The 12,225-nt window shown below is 40.4% G+C and overlaps 1 protein-coding gene across 4 annotated transcripts in view; it reads left to right on the top strand.

The window, feature by feature from the left end:
• Positions 1 to 6,369, top strand: part of GADL1 (glutamate decarboxylase like 1) — a 188,894-nt gene extending 182,525 nt beyond the window's left edge. For all 4 annotated transcript variants that reach the window (XM_082664715.1, XM_082664716.1, XM_082664717.1 and 1 more), the window contains exon 15: positions 4,644 to 6,369. In XM_082664715.1, coding sequence (XP_082520841.1) covers positions 4,644 to 4,817 — 174 coding nt within the window. In that variant the 3' untranslated portion in view covers positions 4,818 to 6,369. The remainder of the gene's footprint in view (positions 1 to 4,643) is intronic.
• The last annotated feature ends 5,856 nt before the right edge of the window (positions 6,370 to 12,225 follow it).

The following is a 12,225-nucleotide window of genomic DNA, read 5'->3' as shown; positions in this document are numbered from 1 at the left end:
TTATTTCATTTTAATTTAGTAATTAATTTTCATTTAGTTATTCACTTTTATTGTATTTCACAAAAGTATGTTATGAACTGGAAAAAATAAACTTCCTTACAGAGAGTTTGAGAAACACTTTGTATATTGAAAAAAAATGTGTTGTTTAACATTAAATAAGTTACACATTTTTAAGAAGAAATGTCATTTTACAGACATGACGATTTTATTTTAATAAAAGGCTCTGGTGACATCTGGTCAGTTATCTGTTACCAAATTACTGTACTTGGCCAGAATGAGAGAGTTGTTTTTTTCTTTTCCTTGGGTTTAAGCAACTTTTAAATACCAAATGCTGTTTATGCAGCAGGGGTGTGGCAACAACATTCTGTTTAAATGGCTAAATCATTGCTGAAACATAATTTAAGGGGGGAAACAGCAACCCTACAGAAATGTGTCGATTAAGTTCCTGTGCAACCAAATAGAAATGTCAGGATCTTCCTCCACTTAAGATGCAGGGACCAGAGCACTGAGGCAGGAGAAAAGAATTTGATTTACAATTTGGGGGAGAAACCAGCAGTAAAATAATTGAGAGCTGGAAAGCAATCTCACTCCTGCTAAATTGCTTTCCTCCTTGCGTACTCCCTTTAGGGGCGATATTCGGATATTTACATTTAGTTCGCGCATATTTTCTTTCCCTTGTGAGTATTCCATCTTGTCGGATTAGGACTGTTTCTCTGCTGTGATCAGCAAAAGAGAATATCCTAGTTGCCAAGAATTGGATTATGCCTGAAGCTTTATAAATAGGAAGTGGTTGATTTTTTTTTTTTTTTTTTTTTTAATGTGCAAAGGTGACAAGCTGGCTAGTCACGAGAACATTCTGGTCCCTAAATTGCAAAAATGTGGATTCTTTTCAAATAAGCTTTAATTTGGGTTTATGAGAATCAGAGACATGAAAAGCACATTGCAAATGTTAAAGAGTTGGTAAAATATTAACAACAACCGCTACTACTACAATTATAATTTGTGGCAGATTTAATGAATGATGTTGGTGTTGCTTACAGCTTGCTTTCCCCATGAAGTATTTAAACAAAGGAGGTTTTCCCCTCTTGGCCAGGAGTAATTAATTACCTCTAGGAATTAAGCTTATATTCATGGGTACGAAAATAAGATGTGTGTTGTACTGCCAGACCCTTACTTAGCTGGTTCTCTGAATCGCACAGATATTTAGTCATTTCTTTATAATTTTTGAAAGTCAGTGACAAAATTTAGCTTAGAAGTTTGGTTCTGATGCCAGGTGTTCTGCCCATGGAAGCAAATTTTTATGCCTTACAAAGAGCAAGAATTTAAAGATCAAAAATATCTTTATATTAACACATCTGAGTGCCTCTTAGTTTTATCTTTCTTGCTCACATTAGGAGATGTTTTTGGTTTGCTAACAAGAAATGCAAACCTGACATTCATTTTGATAAGCGTCTCCTGTGAGCCACATTAGGAGCTGGAATCAAAATTCTACTGCTCTCAAAAGGTAAGGCATAAATTATCATTTGGGAAAGAAAAATAGAGGAAAAATAAATAGGAATAGATAATGCAAATTAGGTTTGAGCCAAGAACATGCCTGTTTTAAATTTAAAATTTGCTATAAGCCAGAGCGGATTAAACCCTGAGTACTACCTAGAGGAAGATGGAGATAAATACGAAGGGGATTTTTATTTAAAAAAAAGTCTACAGAACCACAAGCTGTAAGCTCTAAAATTGATAGTCTGTGACTCTCCTGGGTAGACATTTGCCCCACATGGACCAGATCTTCCTGGTGTTGATTAGCGTGGGCACTGTGGGCCATGCCTTCTCATACCTACTCTCACACCTACAGGTTACATGCAAGAGCCTACTCGCTCTTGGAATTAAAAATAAATGTACCTTTGTCATGAGCCTAAGTCAGCCCGCAGTTCTGCGCTGCCCTCTGACTAGGAGGATTTTAAGAGCAGTAAATGACAAATGGGGGGTTAGAAGTTTAAATTACATGTGATTGTGCACACAATGCACACATACACCCACACATGCACACCCACACATGCACATACATACCCACCACACAAACACATGTACACACACAAATGCACATATCCACACATGCATGCATACACACATACACACATGCACATATACACGCATTCATACCCACATATGCACTAGAAGCCCCCCTACCTAAGGGGATGAGGATTGATCAAGTTAAAGCAAATAATCCTAGAAAAATATGTGATGCATACGTAACTTAAATATTTTAACTTAAAACACATCTATGTGCATTTTAATTTTCCCATCTTTTGATGGAAAGGTTTTTTTTTTTCCATCAAGTGAGGATCTCCAAGAGCAAATGAGGCTTTTCTTGAGCAGAGTTCTGATGCTCTGAGGGCGTCTATGGTTCTTACATAAACTATACTCTTCAGGAATCATCTGTCCTTTCCAGCTCAGGTTTTTTTCAATGGAAAACGTGCTCAGAACCTAGGCAGCCACCTGTGGGCAGATTTGGTCTGGACTCTCAAGACTTTGTTTTAAAGCTTTTACAGTTCTCCCATCACACCTAACTTGATGGCAGTAAATTCTGGCAGCCCCTCGCCTCCTTTATCTGGTCTTTCCAAAGGATTCAACTTCGTTTTTATGGAAAACACTCAATCCTTTTAACTTTTCCTTTGCTTAGTATTATTTACTAGATTTTATAATTCTAATAAGAAATGGTACTTGCATAGACAGCTTTGGAAGAAAACTGATGCTAAGAGCATACAAATTGAAGGGTTTCAAATGGACATGCATAAGCATACACAGTTACCTACCAGCTTCCAGCTTCAGTATCCACTGGATTTTGTCACTAAGTTTTGCAAAGAGAGTGGAGGTGGTGTTGGTTTAACCCTGTTTTCCTAATCTAAAAAGCTCAGAATAAAATTTGTGACACATTCCCAGACATTTATAGAACCTGATGGTCTCTGTTTTTTCAGTAACTTGACCTCTGACTTCATCTTCTTTTTCTACATTTATTTTTCATTAAAGCTTTTATATTTTCTTTTTATGTTCTTTTTTTTTTTTTTTTTTGCGGTACGCGGGCCTCTCACCACTGCAGCCTCTCCCGTTGCGGAGCACAGGCTCTGGACGCGCAGGCCCAGCGGCCATGGCTCACGGGCCCAGCCACTCCGCGGCATGTGGGATCTTCCCGGACCGGGGCATGAACCCGTGTCCCCTGCATCGGCAGGCCGACTCCCAACCACTGTGCCACCAGGGAAGCCCTATGTTCCTTTTACTGTGAGAGACGTCCAGTCCTTCGCTAGAATGACAGTGTGACTGTGCTGAGTAAGTCTTCGTTTTTGCTGTTGTAAGCACAGTAACAGTTCATGTTTTACAAGATTTAAGTTCTAAAATGAGCACATTATGAAAAAAGTATTTAGCTAAAATGACCCTTGGACATCGCTTAAGAAGGCTCTGGTTGAGTCCAACATGTATCTCCAGAGGTCTGAAGCATTGATCCTCCCATAAGCTTGGAATAGATCATTTTGTTGAGAGCTGGGTGAAGTACTTTGGCTTGTGTTTAGGGAAGTATCTGACAAATCATAGATGTGTTTCAAACCAGAGTGGTGTGGGGTGGTCACACTCTGAGAAGGGCTCCCGGGAACCAAGATTTATGCCCCTCATCTAAGGCATCTTATACCACGTTGTGCCTGGTTTTATTTAAGTATGCATTTCTCCCTTCTGGACTAGCTACGTCTCCTCTTCCTGACAGGAGAGGACAGACACTCATTCTGTTCTCTTTGCCCATATTCACTGAGGATATGCTCAGCAACTGTGAAAGAGTTAAAATGAAAATGGAAGTGGAAAATTAGAAAAATGTGTGCACTTGGACTCTCAGGGCCCATTCTTCCCGTGTTCACCAGAAATCCTTAAAATATGGACTTACTAATTTTATTACCAACTGTACGCCTCTTAATAAGTGACACAGTGGTTATATTTCCTGTTAATAAACCAATATGTTCTATTAATAAACTAATAAACTGATAGTCTGCAAAATATAACTGCACATAATACCTGTTTTAGTGTTTTCTTTGGTAGACTGGCAAGGCATGGCTGTTATTTTTTGTGCTTTTTATCCATTTCTGACTAATCTTCTTTATTCGAATGGCCTGAACTGGAGTATTTTTTAGTTCCAACAAATTTGGGAACGTAACATTTGACACTTTTGAGACTGTGAACCCTGAGAACAAACACCTGGTTTGATTTTAATGTGGCATCACTGCATCGTGATTTAAGTTTCTGAGCATGGGCTTGGGTGAGACTGCCTGCTTTCAAATCTCAGCTCTCCCACTTACCAAATGCAGGACCTCAGGCTATTTATCTAATCTCTGTGCACCTCAGTTTCCTCATCTGGAAAGGGTATATTAATAATATCTCCCTTGTGGAGTTATTGTGAAGATTAAGTGAATTCATCTATCTAAGGCACTTGAATCAGTACTCATATGCCATAAGTTCTCAGCAGGTGATTATTATTAATGTCAACTTTGTGTGTGTGAGAATGGCATCCACACCAGTGGCTGCCCTATGAGTAGCCAATGACTGGGTACAACGCAATCATGATGCCTCAGTGTTCTGGTCTTTCACCGCCTCCCTCCTCTCCCATGCAGGTGGCCCCGGCCATTAAGGAGCGGATGATGAAGAAGGGGAGCCTCATGCTGGGCTACCAGCCCCACCGGGGGAAGGTCAACTTCTTCCGGCAGGTGCTGATCAGCCCTCAAGTCAGACGGGAGGACATGGACTTCCTCCTGGATGAGATAGACCTTCTGGGTAGGGACATGTAGCTATGGTTTTTGATCCCCCAGAGGCACAGGTCCTGCCCTGGAGGGTTACAGATCCAGGGCATCTGGGGGCACATAGGAGATTGCAGCCCTTCTGGTGAGAAATAGGAAACATGCCACATCCTTGCCCAGCAAAACCAAAATGCTAAGCAAGTAGTGTTAAGGACTCTTTAGCTGCCTGGGTGCTACTGCTGCAATAAAGGATTTTCTCACGGATGATCCCTGGGGCAGAGCCTGGGAGAGAGTTTAGTGAGTACTACGTGGGCTCTGGATTCTAAGCTTTCATTTCTCTTGAAAGAACATCGAAATTAGTGGGTTAAAGCAGTGGTTCTCACAGTGTGATCCCTACACCAGCAGCACCTGGAAACATGTTAGAAATGCAGGTTCTCAGCCCCGCGCCAGACCTACTGAATCAGAAACTCTGGGGGTGGTCTAGGTATTCTGAATTTTAAGGAGCCTTCCACGTGATTCTGAGGCAAGTTAAAATCTGAGAACCAGTAGTTTAGCACAACTTTGAATTGACTGAATAAGCACTCTTATGTGTTGCCCGCAAAAGGATATCTAATATTTCAGTGGTTCCTGAGTCGGTCTCTGAAAATGCAGCTGTGGCATCTGTAGCACAAATGTTTAGGGTCATCAGAAGTGTATCAAAAGTGTTTTTTAAAAGAGAAACTATATAAGATGGTTACTTTATAAAAAGTATCTTTTATGCAGACTAAATGTTTATTCTCAAAAGTTAAAATTAGCCATAATCTATTATAAATTATTTAAATTAGAGATAAGGATAAAAGACAAACACTTTGTAGTGTAGTCCTTTTAATCAAAGCAATAGTCCTAATTCACTTCCCAGAATCATTCGTGTCATTAATTGGGAGTAGACGTTAGGCATATATGTCTCTAATTAGGTACCTCTTTAAGCTTGAAGGGCCCTTTTTTTATCTTGTTCTCTGCTTGTAGGAAAGAACCAGAATGAAGTCCAGGGTTATACAACACTCCCTTTCGCAAGCTTTGAAATGTCAGTGTAGACTATTAAGTGATTTATATTGGGCAGAGAATCTGAGAATTAGAGGTCTTTCAGGGCAAACACCTCCTCCATTTCTCCTGGGAATGGATAATTGTAATTCTATCTAATCCTGGTCCTAGATTTATAGCAGAATTTTCTTTGACTAAGAAATAAACAGAATTCAGAGGTGTGGGTGCAGAGTTCAACAGAGTATAATTATGAATCTAATTAGAGCTGTGATTTGGAAGGCACATGATTGAAGATTGTTCAAGTATTAGACGTAGCATATTCAATAACCATTTTGTATGCCTTCCCTAACTTACTTAAATTGTGAAGACTTAAAAAGCAGATGTGTACTATTTGCTTTTATTCCATATTCTCATTTTAGGGTGTGTCATTTCTCAATATCTCCATCAGTCAAAGAATATTTTAATCTTTCTCTGAATTACTTCAGTCTCTGGTGATAGGTATTTGTGTGTGTGTATGGCATTTCTTGTTGCCTTTTTGTTTTAACGTCTTCCTAAAATGTTCTGAAATTGATGTTTGCAATAATTTGGGTTTAATGAAATAAAAAGCAATGTGAGCACACCGTGTTTGGCTTTTCTTTTCCTGTCACCCCCCTTTACTGGATTGTACCAATACATTTTATTTATTTAGTTTGTAAGTAACACAGTCATTTTATTTTATTTTTTTATATTTTTAAGTGTTAAAATCTTTTTTTAAATTTTTATTTTATATTGGAGTAGAGTTGATTTACAATGTTGTGTTTGTTGTCAGTGTACAGCAGCTTGATTCAGTTATACATATACAGATATCTTTTCTTTTTCGTATTCTTTCCCATGTAGGTTATTACAGTGTTGAGTAGAGTTCCCTGTGCTATACAGCAGGTCCTTGTTGATTATCTATTTTATATATGTTAATGTGTACATGTTAATCTCAACCTCCTAACTTATCCCTTCTACTACATTTCCCCTTTGTTAACCTTAAGTTTGTTTTCTAAGTCTGTGAGTCTGTTTCTGTTTTGTAAATTAGTTCATTTGGTACCAATACATTTTAGAAGTAATTTGGGCTCTGTTGACATTTTAGTTAAATAATTGAGACAGTAGGTTGGAAGTGGTATGTTTTTTAGTTAACACCTGGAATAAGGTGGAAAAAACAGTTATAGCCAAGTATGGATTTGCCTCTTGTTCAGTCTTTCTTCATCTACAAGGCAGGTCATGGGAGACTCAATAGCCTGAGCTCAGCTCCTGTTGGGCCGTTTTTTTGAAAGATGACAGTTCCTTGCTCAATGGCAAAAAAACCCAACTGCTACCAGTACTTTGAACATCCCACTCCTTTCTCCTTAAAATGTTCCGATATACCACCCCCAATCAGGTACTTGACTGAATGGTCAAGAAAAATTTTTTGATAAAAGGTTAATTGTAATTCATTCACCCTTTAAATGTGTTGCTAATGGGCCTACTATGTTCCAGACTGTTATCTAGGATGTAGGGAATACCCAGTGACTGAAATGGACAAAATCTCTGCTCCTGTGAAGCTTTCTATATCCTTGGGGCTGACAGTCAAGTCACTATGTAACAAGTCAGGTGGCAATGTGTATTTTGAAGACAGAGAGTAAAGGGATGGAATATGGTAGCTGTGAGGGTGGACTTGGCTGTCGGAGAGAAGTTGGTTAGGCAGGGCCTCGCTGACAGGGGAACCTCTGCATGGAGGTCAAGGAAGTGGAAAGAGAGCCCTGTGGGTATCTGGGGAAAGGGCGTACCAGGAGGAGGGCTTGGTAAGCTAAAGGCTGAGGAGCTGCACTTGTGATCCATCCAGGGACCAACGTGGAGGTAAGTGTGGCTGGAGTGGAGGGACTGATGGGGGTGAGTGGTAGTCAGGATAGGGTGGTGGAATCAGGGACATATCTGGGAGTCAGGACACTGGACCATGTAGATGGAGACTTAGATGGAAACACACTGGAGCATCTGAACAGGGTATTGACATGATTCAGCTTATATTTTCGGAGGATCACTCTGATTGCTGTTTGGAGAATAGGGCGTGCATGGGCAAGGGTGGAGATCAAATGGGGGCAATTGCAATAGCGCAAACAAGAGACTGTGGTGGTTTATGCTAGAGGTGTAGTGAAGGAAGCGGTGAAAACGGGTCTCATCCCAGAGGCACTGAAAGGTGGAATCTTGGCTAACGGAGTAGAGTATTTAAAAAGAAATGAGAAATGAAGGATAGTTTCATTTACCTTTGGCTTGGGCAACCATAAGAAAAGAATTGCCATTACTGGGGTGAGGGCTGCAAGAAGAGTAGCTTTACCTGGTTTTGGTCATGTAAAATGTGAGCTGTAAGTCAGCCAACCAGATATGATACAAGAAATCACTTACGAGTCTCAACTTCCGGGGGGCCATTAGACTGAACCAATGAAGGATTGGACACCCAGACCATTAAAGTAAATGCCCCTGGGACAGGGGGAGTATGTGGAGTGCTATAGCCAAAAGGAGAAAGATAATATAGGTTTCCTGTTTCTTTAACCTGTTAGTCCTGCAGGTGCGGTGTTTCTCATGGCAAATTCTACAAGTTTGAGCCTCCTCTAATGCAGAAAACCAAGGATGATGGTGACAATAGCTAACATTTACTGAGTCCATATGACATGCCAAGGACTGTGCCAGCTAGTACATTTACATGGTCTTACACACACCTTACAAAACTCGATCAAGGTGAGAGTTTTATTATCCTCATTTTACAATCAAGGAACCTGGTACACAAATAGTGTAAGAAAATTCTCCAAGATTATCAGACTACTGAGTGGTAGACCCCAGGGTCATATCTAAATCCACCTCACCCCAGAACCCAGGCTCTAAACTTCTTCGCTTTGCTATTGTAGATGTATAGAGAGAAAAGGGTCATCTTGAACTAATCCTAGCAATCTGTGTCTGACATCCCACAGTTACTTGGCAAACAGAAACATCAAGAACTAGGTTGGTCTAAGAGGACAATAATTATACTGTCATGGCCCCTTTCTCAAACCAGAGGGTAGGAATTTTCTTGTCTGCTTTTTGCCATTGAAGTTGGAGGGCAATAGCCTAGAGGGCATTTTGATTTGAAATAGTGAGAAATTTTAATAGGGACCCCAGTGGAGGTGAGAATAAATATTTTCTTAGTATTTGGCCATTGCTTTCTCAGACCTTTGTGAGCTCCATGCCCACATGGGCAAATGCTTACTTGACAACTCTACTCAGGTCCCACTCAAACTCAGCGTGCCCAAAACTGACTCAGGATTTTCTACACCCCTGTTCAAACAAGTTCCTTTGTCCATGCTTCCATCTCAGCGAATGACATCATTATCTAGTTCAGCAAACCAGAATTTATAATTGATGCTTAATATCTCTGTCTCCATCTCTCCCCCAGTGTCCAACCTACGAGCAGACCTTGTTGGATTTACCTCCAAAACATGTCTCCAATCCATCCATTTATCCCAGCTCCATTGTCATGTCCAAATTCCAAACTCCTTTCACCTCTCCTCTGGACTGACTATAGCTATAGCCTTCTTACTGCATCCACACATTGATTCTGGGCTTTGTCCCATCTGCTCACCAAACTGCAACCATATTAAAACACAAACTGATCCTATCTCTCACTTTCTGTTTTACAAGCTCTGCAGAAGGTCTTCAGAAAAGCTGTTGGTCAAGCAAAGCTAATTAAAACTTTATTAGCCCTACTGAGTATGGAGCAACACTGCCTTGAAAGAGTTTCAGTGGGGTCTCAGAAGGGGGAGTTGAAGAAGCCTATTTACAGGCTTCAGGTGTGTGCTCAGGTGGCTTAAATAGTGGGTCTTTTAAGGCAAACTGGTTGGGACACAGTCCGCCATGTAATGGTGTAGGGTTGGTGGGCACAGCAAGGAGAGTGTCTTGGCACAAGTCTCCATAAATAAATTGTGTGATAAGTGAGCTGTTTCTACAGCTGAGCCCTCTTTTGTCCTGATGGGAGAGATGAGTCAAGTGTTTCTCTGGATAAGCTGGTTGGCAGAAATTTCCTAAAGCAAACAGTAAAGTTACTCACTGATTTACAACATGAAGTTTCTGAGCGAAAATCTCCTGAAACAAAATTAAATCATGTTGGCGTAGGTGATCGCGACCCTGATAGTTAAGCTATACGAAAGCAGGTGATTTTAATTCCCAGGATAAAGCTCAAATTCTGGGAGTGGCTGCCAAGGCACTGTGTCCTTCCAGCCCCATACAGGTTGTGTTGTGCTGTCACCCACCTCATGGGAGCCAGAAGTTGGGCTTTTTTCAGATCCCACCCCTCCTTTTAACCCCAGCTGTCAAAACCTTTGGTTGTAGTCCTGCCTCTTCCTACAATGCTGTTTCCCCCTCCACCTAGCTAAACTGCGTACAGTTCTGGTCCCAGCTTGATTCTTTGTTTCTTAGGGATGTTCTCTGCCTGCCTTCCAGCCACCCAAAAGGGGATCTGTCCCAATATAAGCTCTCTATAATTTTCTTAAGATATTCGTATCACTATTTGTAATTATATATCTCTATGCATTTAAAAATTAGACTATAATATCCACAGGGGGCTTAGCACATAGTAATTAATAAATAATCGTGGCTGTGAGGAAGGTTGGCAAGTAGGTGCATTTAGTTTGCCTTTGGAGATGATAACTTCTTTATTTAGGGAACACCTGGATACGTAAATGTAAAATAACTAACTCATGTCTTAGAAAAAGCTTTTAAATCACCTTTAATCTTTTTTTTATTTTTAAATTTTATTTATTTTCTAATACAGCAGGTTCTTATTAGTCATCAATTTTATACACATCAGTGTGTACATGTCAGTCCCAATTGCCCAATTCATCAGACCACCACCACCCACCCCGCTGCTTTCCCCCCTTGGTGTCCATATGTTTGTTTTCTACATCTGTGTCTCTATTTCTGCCCTGTAAACCGGTTCATCTGTACCATTTTTCTAGGTTCCACATATATGCGTTAATATATGATGTTTGTTTTTCTCTTTCTGACTTATTCACTCTGTATGCCAGTCTCTAGATCCATCCACGTCTCTACAGATGACCCAATTTTGTTCCTTTTTATGGCTGAGTAATATTCCATTGTATATATATACCACATCTTCTTTATTCATTCGTCTGTCAGTGGGCATTTAGGTTGCTTCCATGACCTGGGTATTGTAAATAGTGCTGCAATGAACATTGGGGTGCATGCGTCTTTTTGAATTATGTTTTTCTCTGGGTATATGCCCAGTAGTGGGATTGCTGGATCGTATGGTAATTCTGTTTTTAGTTTTTTAAGGAACCTCCATACAGTGGCTGTATGAACCTCCACAGTGGCTGTATCAGTTTACATTCCCACCAACAGAAGTCACCTTTAATCTTAAAACACATGCTACAAACTGAAATGTCAAGTGTTCTGGTTAGTATATGCATCCCTGCAGGAAAAGAGAAGAGTTTCCCCCTAAAAATGAATTTAGATTGACTTATCTGAGAAAACTTTTCTTCTTGGGAGTAGCATGATTTTGATTTCTAAATATTTTCTCACAAGAGAATGTCAGGCTAAAGCCATATTCATTTTAAGAATCGCAAGTTACAGGTCGGTTAACATTTTATGAACACTGCCTGGGACCCACTCATATTTGACATATTCTGCAATTCTGACTGATAGCTGATAACAATGTAGAATACAAATAGCCACAAAATGTAACCCAAGTGAATAGTGAGTCCTAAACAATTTTTTTTCTGTTATTTGAAGGCTCTTCTATGGGCAGGTCATGTTCTGCTGCAGACCAAGGGATGAGAAGGTTGTTACACCATTATGGAAACACAGCTGTTCTCTCTGCAGGGGGAGGCCTTTCTGTGGTGGGCTGGGTGGGGCAGTGGGTGAGCATCGATGCTGGAGGAACTTCATTACCTCCTCGCCTCCCTGCCCTTGGAAGAGGGCCCTATTGTCACATTGGAGAACCTATGCTAAACCTAAAAATATGTCTTCCAATCCTCCTTAAGTCAACATGTGAGTTGAATTTTTAGTTGAATGATTATTAGGTTGTGCCATGTTTTTCTAAGGCCTCTCACATTTGGGTCTCCAGAGAGGAATTTTCTAGAGGATAAATTTTGGTATTTCTCACATCCTTGGGGCAGAACCACACACCTCAATCTGCATGGCTTCTGGGGAGGTCTTATATTCATATTAGAGGGATTTGCTGGTCTGCCAGGCAGGAGCACACACATTCCTTCGAATCTGGTGTGCAAATGATAAGGATCTGTTTGAGATTCTCCACTTCCTGCAAGCACTGGATGCGCGTTATAGTTGCAGTCACATAATCAAGTCTAGGTGGGAATTTCTGCATCATGTCCCCTAACGTGAACAATCCAGGGTGAACTGCCAATCCTGGAGATTACTCATAAGCAGA

Source organism: Grampus griseus (genome assembly GCF_964374135.1).
Source record: "Grampus griseus genome assembly, chromosome: 10".
Taxonomy (NCBI): domain Eukaryota; kingdom Metazoa; phylum Chordata; class Mammalia; order Artiodactyla; family Delphinidae; genus Grampus; species Grampus griseus.
Note: the sequence above shows the minus strand (reverse complement) of the source record. Positions and strands in the feature narration are given on the sequence as shown.